Source organism: Leucoraja erinacea, chromosome 1 (genome assembly GCF_028641065.1).
Source record: "Leucoraja erinacea ecotype New England chromosome 1, Leri_hhj_1, whole genome shotgun sequence".
Classification (NCBI taxonomy): domain Eukaryota; kingdom Metazoa; phylum Chordata; class Chondrichthyes; order Rajiformes; family Rajidae; genus Leucoraja; species Leucoraja erinaceus.
In genome coordinates this window covers 42,413,233-42,434,085 of record NC_073377.1, presented here as the reverse complement: position 1 = coordinate 42,434,085, position 20,853 = coordinate 42,413,233, and the positions used below count along the sequence as shown (strand labels likewise).

The 20,853-nt window shown below is 40.1% G+C and overlaps 3 protein-coding genes across 3 annotated transcripts in view; all 3 read left to right on the top strand.

Annotated features, from left to right (window-relative positions):
* Positions 1 to 6,966, top strand: part of pigo (phosphatidylinositol glycan anchor biosynthesis, class O) — a 31,417-nt gene extending 24,451 nt beyond the window's left edge. Inside the window, exons 8-10 of the mRNA XM_055633434.1 lie at positions 1,088 to 1,275; positions 3,390 to 3,460; positions 5,348 to 6,966. Coding sequence (XP_055489409.1) covers positions 1,088 to 1,275; positions 3,390 to 3,460; positions 5,348 to 5,474 — 386 coding nt within the window. The 3' untranslated portion in view covers positions 5,475 to 6,966. The remainder of the gene's footprint in view (positions 1 to 1,087; positions 1,276 to 3,389; positions 3,461 to 5,347) is intronic.
* Positions 1 to 20,853, top strand: part of vcp (valosin containing protein) — a 156,161-nt gene that overhangs the window by 21,481 nt on the left and 113,827 nt on the right. The gene's annotated exons all lie outside the window — the stretch shown is intronic.
* Positions 13,893 to 20,853, top strand: part of fancg (FA complementation group G) — a 50,614-nt gene continuing 43,653 nt past the window's right edge. The window contains exons 1-3 of the mRNA XM_055633423.1: positions 13,893 to 14,042; positions 19,337 to 19,421; positions 20,586 to 20,714. Coding sequence (XP_055489398.1) covers positions 13,968 to 14,042; positions 19,337 to 19,421; positions 20,586 to 20,714 — 289 coding nt within the window. The 5' untranslated portion in view covers positions 13,893 to 13,967. The remainder of the gene's footprint in view (positions 14,043 to 19,336; positions 19,422 to 20,585; positions 20,715 to 20,853) is intronic.

Genomic DNA, 20,853 nt, shown 5'->3' with positions numbered 1-20,853 from the left:
TATAATAGTTCATCTTCAGTGATGAGAGAAATTAGATGACAGTAATTATTACATTCACATTCTGAAACGAGTCCTTATTTGAAGTGATGATGCGACTGAGGCAAAATTAATCTGTCTATTTTGCAAATAAACTAACTTAATTTTTATGTGCCAGTATGTGTGGAAAAGATGTGGCCTCATAGTGAACCTTAGCGTAATGATATTGTTTATCTACTAATTCAAAATGTAACAATTCACCAGCAATCTTTTTTAGTCCAAAATCCAATCTTTTTATCCATGCTGCTGCTGCCCATCTTGCTGTAAGCATAGCATTTTTGCTAACAAGCTTGTATCATATGCCTTAGGAACTTAAATGTAAAATTCGACAATGCTGCCTTCTACCAAGTTTGTTACCTCTCAAAATCTGTCATGTTGGCCAAATGTGATTTGCCCACAATAGGTCTGTGCAGCATTTATTTTAATCATCTAAGTTTGTCAAAATGGCTATTATTTAGTCATTTAACTGAATGGCCTGTAATTGCCAAATTAGTTATTTTCCTCATTGATTTTTTTATTTGCTTATTTGAACAGGTAAAACATTTGTATGTGGTAATGCAGCACCGATCTCCAATTAGCCTTGTCTCCTTTTGGTGAGGGATTGGAAAAAATGACAACAGTAACTTGTTTTCTTCCTCTTTGTTAATCCCTTCTGGACTGTGAGCCTTAAAGTATTGCGTGAAGAAACAGTTTTTTCACACAGTTAGATAATCTGCAAATGCTTCAGTCTACAATTGTATGAATAACAAGAGCACCATACATCATCTGGCATCTACGCAAAGATATTCAACTCTGTTAACATCTGTGGGAATGGAAGATGAATTTGGTTGTGGGTGGAAGGAATGGGTCACTGGTTGATGCCATAAGAAGTGTCCAGTAGTACACTGATTGTTGAATTTGACTAATCACAGTTCCTCGGATTAAATAGATTATGGAGCATTTTTATGAGAAAGAAAACTAGTACTAAATGTTTATTAATAAGAAATTATCAACCTTGCAATAAAATGCATTGAAACTATTAACTGACTTTTCAGTTATATTCTTGAGGTAGTTGGATGTCCTTTGTTGCTGTTTTGGCCATTTGTCCGTGAAGTGAAAAACACAAAAAACAAGAGCACCAGAAAGGAGCCTGGAGATGAGGGGCTGATGATGGAGATGAGGTTGCAAGAAAATCCTGAGATGTTTTCCACAGCCTTGCTACAACTGGGAATGCGATACTTATTCGTCTATGGCGTGCAGGTATTTTATATTTTATATTCTGCCCAAAAGTCACTTTATTGTAATTCTGCAACGCTGCTTTGTGGAAAAACTAAATTAGCCATCATGTCATTGCATTGGATAAAACTTCATATTGTATCAGACTGCAGACATGACACACTCTAAATAGTGAATAATGTAGCAATAGAGTGTAGTTAAAGTAGTTAACCATTCCTGGATTGGTTTAGAGCTAGAAAATACTTGACTTGATCATTTCACAAAATTAATGCCTAGCCCCATGTAATAATTGCAGCATCTTGGATGTACTCTTAAGTGTGGTCTCACTATTGACTTGTACAGCTGCATCATGATGCGCCAAGTTTTTTACTTATACCCTTCCCAATTAAGGCAATTGTGCCAAACGTCGCTTTCACTACACTGTCCATCTGACTCGCCACTGTTAAGGGACCACACACATGTGGTCCCAGATCTCTGTTCTGCACTACTCTTCATGGCTCTACTATGGGTCTCTGTGGGTAATCCCTTCCCTGGTTTGACATACCAACGTGCAAAACACCACACTTTTCAGAGTTAAATTCCATTTGTCATTTCTTGGCCCACCTTCTCAACTGTTCTAGAACTTGTTTTAAACTTAAATATCCTTCTTCACTCTTGACTATACCATTAATGTTGGTATCATTTGTGAATTTACTGACATCCAAATGGTTTATTGTCATCCAAATGGCTAATGTATAGAACAAACAGCAGTGGCATAGCACTGGTCACAGGGCTCCAATCAGTAAAGCAAACCTCCACCAGTACCCTTTGATTCCAACCTCCAGGCCAAATTAGTAACACCTTTTTTGCAAGCAATGTAACCTTCTGGACATACCTACCATGTGGAACCTTGTCAGAGGCTTTGCTGAAGTCCATATAGGCAACACCCATTATCCTGCCTGCATCAATCCTCTTGGTGACCTCCTCAAAAAAATAAATAAAATCCTTGCCATTCCAAGAGATCTTAAATGGTCTCCAATAGTTTCCCTACAATTTACGTAAGATTCACTGACCTATTCCTACTGTACCTTTTGAACATGGGAACAACATTTGCTATCTTCCAGTCTTTTGATACCTCACCTGGGGCTAATGATGGTACAAAGTTATCCATCAGAGCTCCCAGCAAACTTATCCTTTGCTTCCAATAACTACCTGGGATGTATTTCATCGGGGCCCTGGCATTGCCTGCCTTAATGTGAATCAATATATTTTACTCCTCCACTTTCTTGACACACATGTGTTATAAACTATCAGTGCACACTTCCATAACTCTCCATCCTTCTCCCTGGTGAATTTTGATGTAAAATATTCATTCGGGACAACACCTGGCTTCTGCTCAAAAAGACTTCCCATTTGGTTCCTATGGGCCCGTAGTCTTTCCCTAGCCAGCATTTTGCTTCTAATGTATGTATAACTGATTTTGGAATTATCTTTAATTCTCTTTGCCATTTCATTACCCCTATTTACCCTCTTAACTGCTTTTTAAAGATTTATCAATAGACAATAGGTGCAGGAGTAGGCCATTTGGACCGAGCCTACACCACCATTCAATGTGATCATGGCTGATCATCCACAATCAGAACCCCCCGTTCCTGCCTTCTCCCCATATCCCTTGACTCCGCTATCTTTAAGAGCTCCATCTAACTCTCTCTTGAAAGCCTCCAGAGAATTGGCCTCCACCGCGCTCTGAGGTAGCAAATTCCACAGACTCGCATCTCTGTGTGAAAAAGTATTTCCTCAACTCCGTTCTAAATTGCTTACCCCTTATTCTTAAACTGTGGCCCCTGGTTCTGGACTCCCCCAAAATCGGGAACAATGTTTCCTGCCTCTAGCGTGTCCAAACCCTTAATAATCTTATATGTTTCAATAAGATTCCCTCTCATCCTTCTAAATTCCAGCGTATACAAACCCAGCCGCTCCACCTATCAACGTATGACAGTCTCTATAATAATTCTTTAAAATTTGCTGAACTAATGTAAATTCATGTAAAAAAAAAAAACTAAACCAGCTTTTGTTTTGAAGTTGAACCTAATTACAATTAAATGTTTTGTATTGTCAATTATTTTCTCAATTTAATAAAGTTATCTTCTACTCCACAGCTTCTGGCTTCTGTGTGTGCAGCTGCCATATTAAGAAGACATTTAATGGTCTGGAAGATATTTGCGCCAAAGTATGTAGTGCTTCATTAGTTAGTAACTAACTAGCAGATGGGAAGCATTTATTTAAAGGAAGCATTGATTTTATCGTGTTTGGATTTACTGATTTATTGGGAACTTGACACAATGATGTCCTTTATAATGTGGTGCAAAGCAGTAAAGAAATTTAAATAGAGTAAAATAGCAAGAATACGCCATCCAATTATTGAGAAGTTGTGATGATTCGGCATTTGGCTCATCGAGTGACGATTTCAGTGCTCCCTTTAATTCATCCATTTACTCTGCCCTCTAACCATGCGGGGAACCAGTTTTCCATTGTCCCTTTAACCTCACCAGAGTCTTGTTTCTTATGGTCCTTTTAATCTCACCGGGACAGCATGTCCCATGCTCCCATTAACATCAGATTTATTGAAAATTTTATACTAAAAAAATTAAAGACTGATGGATTATTAATCAGAATACCAACCGATAGTCTGCAAAATTTACCGGCCTGGCACCACCATAGTTCCTGGCATGCTAGATTAAATGGAATTTTGTTGTGCCTCCATTGGTAGAAGTTTCACATTACAGTAAACTAATGACAATTTTGAATTGTTGAATGAAAAGTGAATGAACACATGCTTAGTATTTTATGCAAGTATGGACAAAAAAAATCACAGCTTGATCAACTCGTTTTGTCATCTATTTTAGAGTAAATTGTGAAATCACATTTCAGATCACGTAAATTTCGGAATTTGGGTCAACTGAGTTTGTGACTGGTCTTGAGAATTTGCTGAACGTGGCCTTTTAGCATATATACACTAGGCATTGCTCGCAAGGTCACGTTTATTACTCATCTCTAATTGCTATTGAGAATTTAATGAGTCAACTTCAGAACTATTGCTGACTGAATGTTAAATGGATTCCTAAGAAGCATTCGGCAGATATTTCTAGAGAGTTTTAATCAAGCTATGATGAAAACTGGGAATATATTTCCAAATTATGTTTTGTATGAATTGGTGGAGAATTTGCAGTGGTGTTCTTGTATCCTGGAAATAATTGTTGCATGGATAGCATCCAGAATGTCCCTGGATTCTGGAGTATTGACTGCAAGGAGAGGTTGAACAAACTCTGTTTTTGTTTTCTGTAACGCTGAGGGGAGATGTATGTAATATTATGAGAGGCATTGATAGGGTGCACAGTCAGAACCTTTTTCCCAGATGGAAATGTCAGACATTTGACATAGCTTTAAGGTAAGAGGACCAAAGTTTAAAGCAGATGTGCTTGGCAAGTTAATTTTACATGAAGAATGGTGGGTGCCTGAAAGGCGCTGCCAGAGTGGTGGTGGAGATACGCATCTTAGATTAATTTATGAGGCTTTTAAATGGGTACATGGATATGGATCATGTGTTTTTCTTGGCATGGGCACTGTGGGCCAACTGTACCACAATGTCGGTACTGCACTGTTCTATGTTCTAAGTGTGTGCAAGCAATCCTCGACATTTATTAACAAAACCCAAATTTAAGTCCTGGTATGGACTGGCATAGATGATTGATTCTGAGAGGGATTGCAAACGAAACTCTACTATAATCACAAATGAGCCAATACGAATAAAGATGATCAGTGAGCCGGTTGAAGACATTTGAACCCAGAGGAACTAATGTAACAGTAACAATGTTTTGGTATTGAGATGTTGATCTCCATCTTGTTAAATGGTGATGCTCAATGGAGTAAGAAACATTGTTAACTTTCTACTTTAATTGTTGGTTCGAAGCATTTCTCCCATTTCCTGTTGAAATCTCTTGTTTCTAGTATTTGCAGTGTTTTTTTGCCTTTCAACAAAAAAATTCTCACTTGTGCCTTTTAGGAATGCCATATTGTTCCTCAATTTAATATTTATCGTTTTCTCTTTGCTTCCTAGGTTTCTTTTTGAGGCTTTGGGGTTTATTGTGATGAACATCTACCTTGTTATCACTTTTTGTTTTGTGATGCGTGTGGATGTTGGTGTCAATACATGGTTTAAAGGACTCCAGAAGCAGTCAAGGTAGTTGCTGACACCATTACAAATGAACTCCAGTGAAGATTGCTATAGATATTTACAATGGGACAGATTGCCAATCACATTGAATACCAAAGGAAAACCAACCTTAACTTAATTTAATTATCTCTAGATATAGGTTGCCATTGTAAAAGAAGCACAAATGACCACCTTGCCTTCTATAGCCATCAAACAAATGCTGAAGTTCCTTTGTACGCACAAGTGAAGAAGAATTTTGAGCCACTGAATAAAAGGTAGCTGTCTGCTGTTTCTTGAGGTTGACTATTACTCGAAAGAAGTTATTTGTAAATAAGTGCCATTTTTAACTTTTGTCTACATGGCATGTAGATGTGACAGCATAACTTAAATCACATTTGTTTTAGTGAAAGACTTCAAGCATAAAGATAAACTGCCTCCGGTTTAATGTTTTGTAATATGACAAATTCCTGTTGTCATGCAAATTTAATTACAAAACCAAACCAGTTGTATTATAATTTTTCATGTGAATACTAAATTTAAATCTTTAATGAAGGTTCTTAATGTTGACATTTTGCAGAGATTATTCCATTATAATGCTGTCAGATGTAAAATAAGTGCAAATATTGTGCAAATCCTTAAAAGATATGTTACATAGTAATTTCATTAATTCAGATAAAGTGTTTAAAATGCCAATGCGAATACATCTTTGTATTTGCCTTTGTATGAGCAGAGTATTTGTCCAAGAAAGCAAAACTCATTTACATTAAGTGTGTTCATAATGTCATAAGGAATAGTAGTAGAATTAGGCCTTTCGGCCCATCAAGTCTACTCTGCCATTCAATCACGGCTGATCTTTCACTCCCTCCTAACTTCATTCTTCTGCCTTTTCCCCATAACTAACACCTGTACTAATCAAGAATCTATCTGTCTCTGCTTTAAATATATCCACTGACTCGGCCTCCACAGCCTTCTGTGGCAAATATTTCCACAGATTCACCACCCTCTGACTAAAGTGTTGGATTTTTCATCACTCCAATTTAAAAAATAAATAAATATCCACTCCAGATTCTTCATGTTTCAGCAGCATAAACATTCCCAATTCTGAGGAAAGGTCACAGACCTGAAACCTTGTTTGGTTTTCTTTCTATTGATGCTGCTTGATTAGCCGAGTTCTTAAAGAATGTTTTTATTTTCAGATTCCAGCAGTTTTGTTTTCAGTCCTTTGAGTTTGAATTATTTTGGTACGTTTTTAAATGCAGCATAAATTAATACATTTTTAATTACAATGGCTTATGTGGGAAGGGCTGCTTTGTATTATTGATATATTGCAGAAGTGGTGATCAAATGTTTTTTTTCTTCCAATAGTCAATTAAACTGTGTGACTGTAGATAAGTGATTAGCTGTTTTAATGCTGTTGCAATGGTTGTTTGTCTTGTAAATTCAATGTTGATTACTTGTTTATGAAATGTCATACTTTGTTAATTAAATTAAAAAATAATGAAAATTAAAATACATTTTCTGCTTGTATGTATTTATTTATGGTGAACTAATTGCTTTGATTCATTCTTCTTGCATTACCTCTCTGCATCACATACACTTTATTTTGCTATTGAACTGAGGTCGGCAAGCTTGGTGAGAGCTTTCCCTGTATTGTTCTATCTCTTTCTATACAGGGATGTGTTAACTCCATGCAAGCACCTATATCTCTTATCCGTTCCCAAATGCATACTGTACCACATTAAACTAAATTGTTTCCTGTTGTTACTATTTGTAAAGATTTTTTAACATTTCATCCCACAAATGAATTAATTTATCACCTTTATATTAAAACAATTATGTTCCTAATTTGGTTTGGAAATAGTGATTTTATGCATTATTTTCAGTTACATTATTAACTTTTTCACATAAATTCATCCCACCATGATGCTACCCATATCTTCCTTTGCCTACAGTTAATTTGTTGTGCCATTTTCTGATCAGTTTATTTTCTGTTTCATTCCATCATAATTTAAAATATTCAATCGGCTATAATATTTGTCCTACTGAAAGCAATTATTGAGCATTTGTATAGAAAGACTGCAAATACATTGGCAAGTTGAAGTAAAATGCTGACGCTGCATAAAGGTTTGCATGCTCGTGAGAAACAAAAGGAAAAATAAATAATGCAGGGTCTCTGCAAACACAACTGGCTTCCATGTCAAGATAATTTTTATTTCTGCAAAAAAATTGAAAATGAAATTAGAACAAGAAATTGGGGGTCTAGATCAACGGGAATGATTGTTTTTGATTAGCAGAGAGGTCAGAAGCAACGAGCAATATTTTTGAAGCAATTAGAGGATGAGAGATCTTTTCATTGAGACGGTAGGGATTGGGAACTCACTGCCCAAAAAGTAGAAACAATTACATTTAAAAAGTAAATGAATGTGTACTTGAACCACACAATGGTAGACTAGTGATTAAATTACTGGACCTGTAATTCTTCCCTGTGGCTATCAAACTGTACAACTCCCCCTTCTGTCGTGGGGTAGATTGAGACTGACTCCCCTTCCCAATCTTTGCACATCCCCCAATCCTTTCCACTCGTCACTTTAATTTCATCTTTCATATATTTTGTATATGTATGACTGTTGGGAGATCAATTTCTTTTCTGGGATAAATAAAGTTCTATGGTATTGTATCGGGTAATCCTTGTGGCTGGATGAGTATTTCAGATTTATAACTAATTAACTGGAAATACTGTGTCGGAAGGAACTGTAGATGCTAGTTTAAACCAAATCCCAACGCAAAAAATGCTGGAGTAGCTCAGCGGGACAGGCAGTATCTCTGGAGAAGAGGAATGGGAGACGTTTCGGGTTGAGACCCTTCTGGTTACGTACTGATCAAGTAGCACTGATAGAAGGAAATGAATGAATCTATCTGGTCAATGATCTTTTATCAGACTTTTAAGTCATTTAAAAAGGGGATTAAGCAACTAGATCTCAACGTGGTCAAAAAGGCAAACTTTAATCACTACTCTACTCACTCCAACCTGCGCGAGATAACCACTGATGAGGTGTTTGCACAGTAATCAACCAGAAACAGAACCTGGGACCCCTCGCTGGGGATCGCCAGAGAAGAGCTCTGACCGCCGGCCTGCGGCCTATAACATCCTGAAGTCGCGGTCTGCAGAGCTTCTAGCCGTGGGCATGGCGTGGACTTACCATCTGGAGCCTGGGATCCCTCGCCGGAGAAAAGCTCCGACCTGCGGCCTATAACATCCTGAAGCCTAGGTCTCCGGTAGGAAAGTGCCGAGTCATGACTCCCAAGCCGTGGAGTGTGTTTGTCTGTCCCGACGTCGGTGTTTGGATCATCCCGACGAGAGGGCCTGTACGTCGGACCGTCCGTAGCAGCGACTGCGGAAGGGTATGGCCCCGACCACAGGTGGACAAAGGAGGACTGGCTGAAATTTGTTGCCTTCCACCACAGTGAAGAATGCTGTGGTGGATGTTTGTCAGAAAGATTTGGTATCCATTTAGCATAATATGCAAACATACCAAGAACCCTTCGTAGAGAGTTTAATGTAACTGGAACAGATATCTCTGAGTGTCCGGAGTCTTTTTGGATCAGGCTTGATTATATCATTTCCAACCCAATAACCAAGAATATTAATCGATGACTCTGATGTTATTTACAGCCTCATTTAATGTTAGATTTTTAGAATCTACAACATCTAAAAACCGTTGTACATTTTCATCATGTTCAGCTTGTTTTTTTTCCTGCAATAGTTATATTATCAAGATAAGGGAAAGTATCTTTAAGGTTTTCCTGTTCAACAAGATTGTCCATGTCTGAAAAACAGCCACGCCATGAGTAACACCAAAAGGAACTCTGCAGTAGTGGTATAATTTCCCATTTGCTTCAAATGCATTGTATTTCTTCTCTGATTATTTCCAAGGAATTTGGTAGTAAGCACCTTTTAGGTCAAAAGTAGAGAATATCTTATACTTAGCTAATGTATTGATAATCTCTTCTATACGAGTTAATGGATATGCATCAAGCTCCGTGAACTGGTTTATACTTTGAGAGTAATCAATGCAGAGTCTCTTTCTATCTCTCCAAGGGGTCCTTAACCACAACAACTTGTGCCCTCTAAGGGGAAGAGCTGGGTTTTATAATACCTTCTTGTAAAAGATTAGTTACTTCTGTGTTGATAAAGTCATCGTTACTAAAATGTCTTGATTTTGTAGCAATTGGCTTGCACTTGGAGGATAAATTAGTGAATAATGAAGGACATTCAACAGATCAGCAGAAAAAACCACACAATACTGGTGGCTTTGACAATACAAGATCAGGCATAGTTCCTTCATACATTATTTGAAGTGATCTGTGCTGTTTCTGAAAATCCTGACCTAGAATTATATCGCTACACAAATTTTTCAAAATACCAATACATACAGATTTATAGCTAGTTTTTTCAGAATAAAGTCCACAATACAAGATCCAATAATTTGAGAGTTGTCAGAGCCATTGAGATTTCTCTATTTGAAGGAATTATAGTTAGATTTAGTCGAGACACAACTTGTTCACTTATAAAACTTTCTGAACTACCAGAATCAAGTAGTGCATTAAGTGTAAGGCCATTGATGGATACCGTTGTAGCTGCATGAGACAAGCTCTGAGGAAATCCAGCTGTAATTGCACATAAAGAAGGCGTACACATGGCAGCAGTCACACTTTTAGTTGTTGCTTTGGACTTGCATATTCTAGAATATTGTCCCTTCTTGCCACAACTATTACAAGTTGACTCTCGAGCAGCGTATCTCTCTCTTATGAATATTAGCAAAAGTAACACTTCCTTTTTGAATAATTATATACTGCAGCAAGGGCACATTTATCAGTAGAAATTGTTTCAGCTTGCTCCATATTAGTACTTGGGAGATTCTTTTGTAGTAGTTGCAGCAGAATACACATTAGATGAGCCATAAGCATCTGAATTTTTCTGAGCTAAGTCTAAAGAGTAAGCTTGATTGTAAGCTGACTAAATCCAAGGTTTTGTGTTCTAATAGTCTCTGTTGTATTAAAGGCGATACCAAACCATTGATAAAAGAGTCTCGAATAACTTCCTGTCGATATTGATCAGCCGTAACTGCTTTGAAGGCAGTCTTTATGAAGTCTTTGAAGTTCTTGTAAAAATTCATCAAATGACACCAGGTTTTTGTTTCCGAGTAGCAAGGAGGTGTTGAGTGAATATCACGTTGGGTGTCTTAACGAATAGTTCGCTTAGTACATCAATTGCAGAATCATAAGTTGTACATTCCTCTATGTAATCATATACATCAGGAGACGGAGCTTATTAATGTCCTAAATCTGCCTGGTGCTTCATTGCCTACCGTTAGATTTTAAAAAGATCTCAGATTGGTGAACAATTTTGCTAAGAACCTCGGGAAATAATAAATTATTGCTAGTATGGGTGTTGTGGGCAGAAGGGACTGGTTTCCAGGGCTAGTATGGACATTATGGGCCGAATGGATTCTTGGGCTGGCAGCTCAGTCACTCAGGCCTGTTGTGCTGGCAGCTCACTCACTCAGGCTGGTGGGCTGGCAGTTGATTCACGGCTATTCCCTGAAATTCCATTTCAAGCAGGGTGCAAGGCCACCAAATTCAAGTGCAGTTTCTTACCACATCAAGCAGGGTGCAAAGCCACCAAATTCAAGTGTAGTTTCATACCATTTCAAGCAGGGTGCAAGGCCACTAAAGACAGCGAGTCATGACCTCTCCCTCTTCCATCTTGCAGAGATGGAGCCACGCCCACACTTCTGGGTTTTATAGTCCTTCCCCCTCCCACCAGAAGGGACATGGTCTTCATGGCATGTTTGACAGGAGAGAGAATCTCAACATTTTTTAAACACTAATAACTCTTTAATTTTTCATCATTGGGAAAAATATTAGGCACCTGATGAGCGGAGGGGGACTCTGAGTAACATGGCCAAAATCACAGCCGTACGTGGTAGCGACTTTTCTAAAATCAATATAAAGCGCAAACAGGAAGTAGTCAAGATTAGACATTTAATTATATAGAAGGCAAGGCAACTTTATAGAAGGCAAGGCAACTTTAGCATTTCCAAACCACAGCTTTAGCATTTCCAAACCACAGCTTTAGTATTTGGAATGGAATAGAATAGAATGCCTTTTATTGTCATTCAAACAACTTGGTTTGAACGAAATTTCATTTTCTAGTTTCTTACATTACAAAAAAACCCAAGACCCACACTTAACACAGTTTACATAAACATCCATCACAGTGAGTCTCCAACACCTCCTCACTGTGATGGAAGGCAAAGTCTTATCTCTTCCCTTTGTTCTTCTCCCGCGATCCAGCAGTCCAACTGCAGCGTCGAGGCGAACTGGGGCTCCGATGTTAAGCCCCCGGCAGACGATGGTAAGTCCTGTGGCCGTTTAAGCCGCGCCGGGCAATGTTGGGCCCCGCTCCGAGTCCTTTCAACCCCGCGATTCCAGCGGGAGAAGTTGCCGTTGCGGAGCTCGGAAAAGTGGTCTCCCGATGTTACTGTCCACCGGGCTTGCGGCCGGAGCCTCCGAAGCTACAAAGTTGGGTCTCAGCCGTGCGCCACCACAGCTCTACCTGCTCTGAAGATTGTCAGTTCCGCAGGCTCCGTAACTGGAGCCCTCAGGTTAGTCCCCGGCCAGAGGCCATCGCCGGCTCCTCAATGTTAGGCCCAACGAAATCGGAGACCCTACAGGGAGAAAGTCGGGTCCACGTACAGGGATGAGATTAAACGGTTTCCCCCACAGTCCCTCCCCCCACCCCCCACATATACACAGCTAAAAAAATTAATAAAAACTAGCTCAAGACATACATTTAACAAGACAAAAATTTAAAAAAGAGACAACTGTAGTTGAGTCGCTGCCGTTAGGTGCTGCCAAACCACAGTTTTAGCATTTCCAAACCAAAGGCAACACAGCTTTAGCATTTCCAAACCAAAGGCCACACAGCTTTAGCATTTCCAAACTATATTTTCAAACCACATAAAGGGCACTGGCAGGTCAGTAAAAGCACTCACAGTTTAGTAGACATGTGTTCAGTGTTATTCACAGCTCAGACTGAGAGACATGACCTTCTCGCTCCCCCATCTTGCAGAGACTGACTGAGGCACTCAACACTTCCGTGTTTTATAGTCCCTCTGGAAGAGGCGTGACCTTCAGGAGAGAGAATCTTGACATTTTTAAACACCAATAACTCTTTATTTTTCATCGATAGGAAAAACCTCTTGTCCTGCACAGTGGAGGGGGACTCTGGGTAAGATGGCCAAAAATCACAGCCGTAAGTGGCAGCGTTTTTTCTAAAATCAATAAACAGAACAACAGGAAGTGGTCAAAATCAGACTTTTAGTAATATAGATAGATAGATTTTGTGTTCTTTTTAAATGTATTGCTGCTGGCAAATTCATTTCACTGCACCTTTGGGTGTATGTGACGAATAAAATTGACTTTGACTTTAAAATGTTAGTAGACATTGCTAAAACGTTACTTTTGATGGAAATCATCAACCTGTAAATTTTACTCGGGTTTTCCTCGGGCCACAGATATGCCTGACATGCTGAGCTTTCTTATTTCAGATTTTCTCTCTATATCTCCTTCGGACAGGTTAGTTGTAAATAAATCTCAGAACCCTCCCTCAGACATTCCCTCACGAAACCCATTTGCCTCCTCCACCCCTCTTTGCAACGTATACATTGATTCCAATATAGATATTTCACTTACAACATAAACAGGCAATTGGCCCATTGAGTCTGCCCTGTCCATTTAACCCATAACCTCCTATCCTCTCATATGCTGATCTATACCCTGATTATCGTACCATCTATCTACGGTAGGACAAATAACCTACCAACCAGCATGTATTTAAACTGTGGCAGGAAAACAGAACATTTGAAGTAAATCTATATATGAAATAGACAAGAGGGACACTGGAGATGCTGGAACCCGGAGCAAAACACAAAGGGTTGAGGAACTCGTGGGGTCAGTCAGGCCACCCATTCCTTCCCCCCAGAGATGCCACTGTCCCGCTGAGTTACTCTAGCATTTTGTGTGTATCTGGGGAGGGAAAAGGATACGCGATCTTTCTTCAGACCCGACACATCTCTGTCCGTTCCCTCCCCAGATGCTGCCGGCCTGACCCGGTGAAGTTGCAACATTTCCATGGCTCACGGTGATAGCTGAGGAAGGGCCCGCTGCAATTTTTATTTAACCAAGAAGCCTAAGATTTAAACGGAATAATTCTCCACTCTGAGTCCGAGAAAGATTTTCGAGTTGCTCCGGCGCTTGGTTCCATGTCCCAGTGTCTCTAGTCTCAGCCAAAGATCCTAGAGGAGCTCCTCTATAATCTTTGGTCTCAGATGCAAAGGCGCCTTTGACAGGTTGAGAGGCGGGACGTCCTGCTGCCCCTGTCCCGCCTTCATGCTTCCGTTTCTGCTGTAGTTTTGGCGGCGAGAGACCAGTATCTTTGGCGAGAGGTGCATTAGGGACGATGGAGAGCGTCGGCAGTAAAGGCTGTTTGGAAATGTGGACAGAGGAAAACGCCAAGTTGGTGGCAGAGCTGAAGGTAGGCGCAGTCTGTCTGTCTGTCTGTCTGTCTGTCTGTGTGTGGGAGTCAGGATTCGCACTTGTTCCATCGTTTAGCTGTCGTCCTGGCATGCCCTGACCCAGTCTGACTCATTCTAAGTTTTAACTGTTAATTTGGAAGGAAAGTAAATGAAACTTTCCAATTTGCTGTTGATGTGAAGTATGGAAGAAGGGAACATGTGTAAATTAGTGAACGACATGCAGCGGTAGTAAACTCGGGCTTCTCTCAAGAATTGCCACTGTCCTTTCACCCACTTGAGCAATGTCAACACCCAATGTCCCATGTCGATTCTAGATTCATGGGCTGAGGCTGTTCTCCCTCCCACTCGGCGCAGCTTTCTCTGCTACAACATGGCTTCTTCAAATGAGCCAACTGAATGTAACCCAGGCCTCGGTGGTGAGGTGTTGGAACAGAAGATGCCACCGATATTGATTCATTTAACCCACTGGTGATTTGCAACATTTTGAGGAGACTGCATTGGTGGTATCTCTCCAGTGTTTTGGCGTGTCTGTTTTACGTGGTTAATTATAGAAGCAAGAAGCTGCTGCTTGGTAAAACATGAATTTTGTGCCAGATTTAAGATCTTGATCTTCCTAAGTATACCACTGCAGTGGATGGCACAGTGGTTCAGCTAGTAATGCCACTTAACGTCTGATACCCAGGTTCTATCTGGACACACTGATCCGTTCTGTATTCGTGCCTACTATGTTCTGTTGTGCTGAAGCAAAGCAAAAATGTCATTGTCCTATCAGGGACACATGACAGTAAACTCTCTTGACTTGATTCTATCTGACTTCGGATACTGTCTGGGAGGAATTTGCCCTCTCTGCAACCACATATAGTTTGTCTCTGGGTGCACTGGTTTCCTCCAATTCTTGCTATTGAGGGAGTGCAGCGTAGGTTTACATGGTTAATTCCCGGGATGGCGGGACTGTCAGACTGTCATATGCTGAGAGAATGGAGCGGCTGGGCTTGTATACTCTGGAGTTTAGAAGGATGAGAGGATATCTTATTGAAACATTAAAGGTTTGGACACGCTAGGGGTAGGAAACATGTTCCCGATGTTGGGGGAGTCCAGAACTAGGGGCCACAATTTAAGAATAAGGGGTAGGCCATTTAGAACGGAGATGAGGAAACACTTTTTCACACAGAGAAAGCCCTGTCCCATGGTACGAGTTCATTCCAAGAGTTCTCCCGAGTTTGCCCTGATTCGACTGGCAGCGACTCAAATTAGATCCCCCCGATAGAAGGGAGGTCAGAGCCGATGATGGACTGGGCAGTGTTTACTACTTTTTGTAGTCTTTTCCTCTCCAGGGCGCTCAAGTTGCCGAACCAAGCCACGATGCAACAGGTCAGCATGCTCTCTACTGTGCTCCTGTAGAAGTTAAAGACAGTCCTCCTTGACAAACCGACTCTCCGTAATCTTCTCAGGAAGTAGAGGTGCTGATGTGCTTTCTTGATAATTGCATCAGTGTTCTCGGACCAGGAAAGATCTTCAGAGATGTGGACTCCCAGAAATTTGAAGCTCTTGACCCTTTCAACCATCGACCCGTTGATATAAACGGGACTGTGGGTCCCCCATCCTATTCCTTCCAAAGTCCACAATCAGTTCCTTGGTTTTGCTGGTGTTGAGGGCCAGGTTATTGTGCTGGCACCATGTGGACAGTTGCTCGATCTCTCTTCTATACTCTGACTCATCCCCATCAGTGATACGTCCCACAATAGTGGTGTCGTCAGCGAACTTGATGATGGAGTTCGCATTATGACTGGCTACGCAGTCGTGAGTATAGAATGAGTACAGCAGGAGGCTGAGCACGCAGCTTTGAGGTGCTCCCATGCTGATTGTAATCGAGGCTGACACATTTCCACCAATACAAACAGACTGTGGTCTATGAGTTGTGAGTCTGTGGAATTCTCTGCCTCAGAGGGTGGTGGAGGCTGGTTCTCGGATACTTTCAAGGGAGAGCTAGATAGGGCTCTTAAAGATAGCGGAGTCAGGAGATATGGGGAGAAGGCAGGAACGGGGTACTGATCAGCCATGATCACATTGGATCGCATCAAATATATAACATAATATGGAATGTTATAGTGGAAAAATACAAATTAAAAAGAGGGGTTCACGCATTGAAGTGGTTCGCATATGACTCAAAGTTTAAGCCAGGGGTGTATGATTCAAAATTCAAAGAATGGGCACAAAAAGGCATAACGGCAATGTATACAGTTTCTGAAAATGGCGAGTTTATGAACTTCCAAGATTTAAAGTCAAAGTATGGTCTCGAAAACAAAGATTTTTTTAGATACTTGCAATTAAGAGACTACTTTATAAAATAGATAAGGCCAGAACTAGATGAAACTTCAAATAATGTGATCAAGGTGATTGTGGATGCATACAAACAGAAGGGGTCTCGGGTCATCTCTGCTTTCTACCAAGCTCTGGTGGGAAGCGGGGGAGAATCAACGCTCTACATAAAAACAAAATGGGAAGCAGAATTAAAGATTCAAATAACAGAAGAAGAATGGTATCAAATGTGTGAAACACAATGTTCATCCACAAGCTCACTAATATGGAGAAAATTTGCTGGAAGAATCTAACTCGCTTTTTTATAACACGCAAAATAAAAAGCAGACAACTTGCTGTCCAACAACACTGTTGGAGGCTGTGCGGGAGTACGGAGGCAGACCACTCGCATATTTTCTGGAACTGTAAAGATAAGCCCATATTGGGAAAATGTTAACGCAGTTGTTAAAAATATCTTGGGTTATAAAATCCCAAATACCTGCCCTGTGATGTATCTGGGGCGTATTAAAGATATTGTAAAGATAGAAGATACATATTTGATTAAAGTTTTGCTTGCAGCAAGTAAGAAGGCCATTACCAGGCAGTGGCTTAATGAAAAAAGTCCTAAACAGGAACAGTGGTTAGAAATTGTGCGAGACATCTTTAATATGGAGAAACTGACATATTCCTTGAGAGTCAAGGAGAATTCATTTGAGAAGATCTGGGAAAAATGGACTGTTTATTTGAGCCATGACACCAACTAGACAAATGCTGAGCTAGATATGGGAAGATTGTGTTATATTGAAATAGATGGTATGTTTGTGTGAATATTGAAATACCTCCAGATAACAAATCAATGTAATGTTTTTTTTTTTAATTTGGTAAGTGAACCACACGATCTTATTCCATTTAAAAATGTATTTACTTTTTTTTCCCCCTATCTATTTACTTTTTTATTTTGATTGTTGTTTTTCATTTATTTATGGTGATGGTGTTGCACTGTTTTGTATATATCTCTGTGAAAAATTAATAAAAATGTAAGTGAAAAAAAAGAATGGCGGTGCTGCCTACTCCTACACCTATTGTCTATTGTCCACATCCCAAAGGCATGCAAGTTGGTAAGTTAATTGGTCACTGAATTGTCCTGAACATGTAGGTGAGTGGTAGAATCTGTGGAAGTAGATGAGAATATGGGGAGGCTAAAAATGGGATTAAAATTGAATTAAAGAAAATGGGTGGTTGATAGTCAATGCAGTCTTGATGGACTATAGAGCCTGTTTCTGTACTGTATGTCTTATGATTGTGTATTTTATTATCAATGTATGCCTTTGCTGAGAGGTTACTCCCAAGATACCAAAAATGGACCCCATTTTCCAGGGTCTCATCATGGCCTTTACTGTAAGAGGACTGTTTGTTACTGTGGGCTTCGTCTTCTGGATGGTGAGTGTCAGGTTTATCCCGCAGAGGTGTCCCATTGCATGGTGTCAGAATGGTGGCCATGTGAGGTGAGGGAATGTCCGTTCGTGGGTCACCATGTGTGGATCGATGTGTCGGTGGAGTGGGCCGCTGGAGGCCCTTCATCAGCCTAGCTGGGGCGCATGAATAGTGATTGGTGCTCTTCCTTGCATTTTCTTGGAGATGTCATTTGATAAAGATTATGTTCACAATGCCTCAAAATGAACAGATTCAACATTGATATTTGGTGAGCGGTTCTCCCTACTGAAAGGAGGGTGCTGAGGCGGGTCCTTGGCAATGATTTTCATAGCGTAGAGAGACTCCTCTGTAGTTACTGCAGTTGGATTTGTTTCATTACGTAAATGTTGATTACAGAATCTCTGAGGTGCCCTGTTATTGCAGCAGCATAAATATTTCTTTACCGCTTCTCATGCACAGAGAGATACAGTACTTTGGTGCCACCTAACTCGATGAAAGGGATGACTTTGACTTTTTTTATAGGTTGAAGATTATTTAAAAGATTTATCAGAATTTAGAGCAGGAGTAGTTGAAGATTCTTCCATGAACGGTGAGGTGAAGGGAGAGAGGATGCCAAATAGATGAGATGAAAGATCAAAGTAACCGTGAGGAAGCAATTAAACTGGGTTGTTTGGAAGACTAATAAATGGCTAACTTTCCCTCGCACAGCCAACTACGAAATTCAAGTAACTAGGAAATTGATGTTGAAAATGTACACCTTTTCAGTTGTAGCATAATGCTTTGTAAGAATGCATCAACCTTGCCAGTCATACATGGAAATGGTATATTAAAATGATCAGTATTATAAAATATCCGAAAGGCCTTCAAACTTGAGCATTTTGGCAATTGACAAGTCTGTTCCAAAATTTTGCACATTAATACAAATATTAATATAGATGCAATGTCAGAATAGTGTTTTGCCAAGGGCTGCTTCAAAAATTCTAGGAAAATAATCAGTTAAAATATTTTGTGAGTGACCAATTGTTGTGTACTCACCAGGCAAATCCATTCCAGAACACCATAAGTGCATAAGAAAGATGTGGGGAAATAGGCCATTCGGACCTTCGTGTCTGCTCCACCACTCAAAATAATCACAGTTGATCATTTTCCTCAAGCTGCTTTCCTGCATTAAGCATTATGTCCATATTCCTTGATTTATTCCCCCCCCCCCCATGTATTTAAAAATGTATTGATCTGTCTTGAACACCTCAACCATTTGAACCTCCATCACCCAATTGGGCTGGGAATTCCAAAGGTTAACTGTACTTTGGGTGAAGACATTTCTCCTTGTCTCTGTTCTCAGCAGTCCAAGTCAAGTCAAGTCAAGTCAAGTCAAGTCAAGTTTATCAAGTCAAGTCAGTCCACCCAACTTCGTAAAATTTTGAGAGCGTTGCCCCATTTTAGAGAATCTCTCCTCATGCAAATAACCCTCCTCCATCTCTTCGTTCACAGGTTTTAGCTTTTTTACTTTCCAGTGCACATTGCTTTATGTACAATATCTAATATATATTATCTCATCCAGAATATTTCTACCAATACTGCAAAGTGGACAGACATCTTGCGCCAGAACTTTGTTTATTTCATCAAACTGCTGGAGAAGATTCAAGGTACTGATGCTCGTATTTGGTTTAATTATATTGGTATCATAATTCGGATCAGGCCATTCAACTTGTCTGTGTTGTCACCTCGTTCACCACAAGTGCAGATTATATACACATGCACTGAATTTATTTGTTTATTGTGTGTACAGAATACACTGTTGTGCTGCTGCAAGTAAGAATTTAATTGTTCTGTTTTAGGACATATGTCAATGAAACATTCTTCACTTCGTACACACTAGGGGCAACTTACAGAACCCAATTAACCTACAAAGCCACACATATTTGGAATGAGGTACAAAACCAGAGCAGCTGGAGTAAACGCATATGGTCACAGGCAGAATGTACAAATTCCCCTAGTCCTGGGCCTCTGTATCTCCCTTTGCAACTGGATCTTCCTCAGCAGCAGACCTCAATCTGTGCAAATTGTAAAACAAGATCATCTCCTCTTTGACCATTAACACAGGAGCACCACAAGGCTGTGTGCTCAGCCCCCTGCTCTACTTGCTTTACACCCATGGCTGTGTGACTAAGCATTTTACCTGTTGGCCCCCTACAGAATATGCAGCATGGTAATTTCTCAAGATCTTGGCTGTCTTTCACGTAAATGTGCAGCCAAATACAGGAACATTTTAAGTTCAAATCCAACTCGCTATTTTCCAACATTTAAAATTCACCTTGTCAGAAAGTATTGTACTGTAGTGGAGCTACAGAGATTAAAAATCCTTGATTAGGTAAATAGTGAGGATAAGTGTAACAGTGCAGGAGGTAATAGTATTAGAAAAGTCAAACAGACGGCAGATGTAATTTAGTACCAAAGAGAAATACCATTGATCAAATGGCATTATTCTTAAGGGTGTGTAAGATCAGAGAGACCTGATTGTGCATAAATCTTCAAGAGTGGTAGAACATATTGGAAGAGTGGTTTGTAAAACACATGACATGACAAGTCTGAAGAACCGAACCGAAGCGTCACCTATTCCTTCGTTCCATAGATGCTGCTTCGCGATAAAAGTTTCTAGAGCATTTTTATCTGACATCCTGGAGTCGAGTGTCACAGAATTTTTTTTAGGCAATACACTTTGCAGCCTGCTTTATTGTTAGCATTGTTCATTCGCTGGGAAACCTTGCCTTGCAATAGAGTGCATTCTAATCCTTGCTGTCTTTCTGCAGGATTGCCCCCAACTATCCCCAGTATTCCCCTGGAATTGACAGTTCTGTACAATGCCATTGTCTTAAACATCAGTTTATCTGATGTTGTTTGTAACGATGACTCATTATTGCTGAAGGGTTTTACCCGAGGTAAGTTACAAACCTCCAGGACTTCTTGTGTGTCCGTTAAACTGCCATTTTTATAGTTTGCTGCCTCCCTAACCTGTAAAGTGAGCTGGTTGCAGAATATTTCTTCATTTTTACTTCAGGTTACCTTATTTCTAGATGA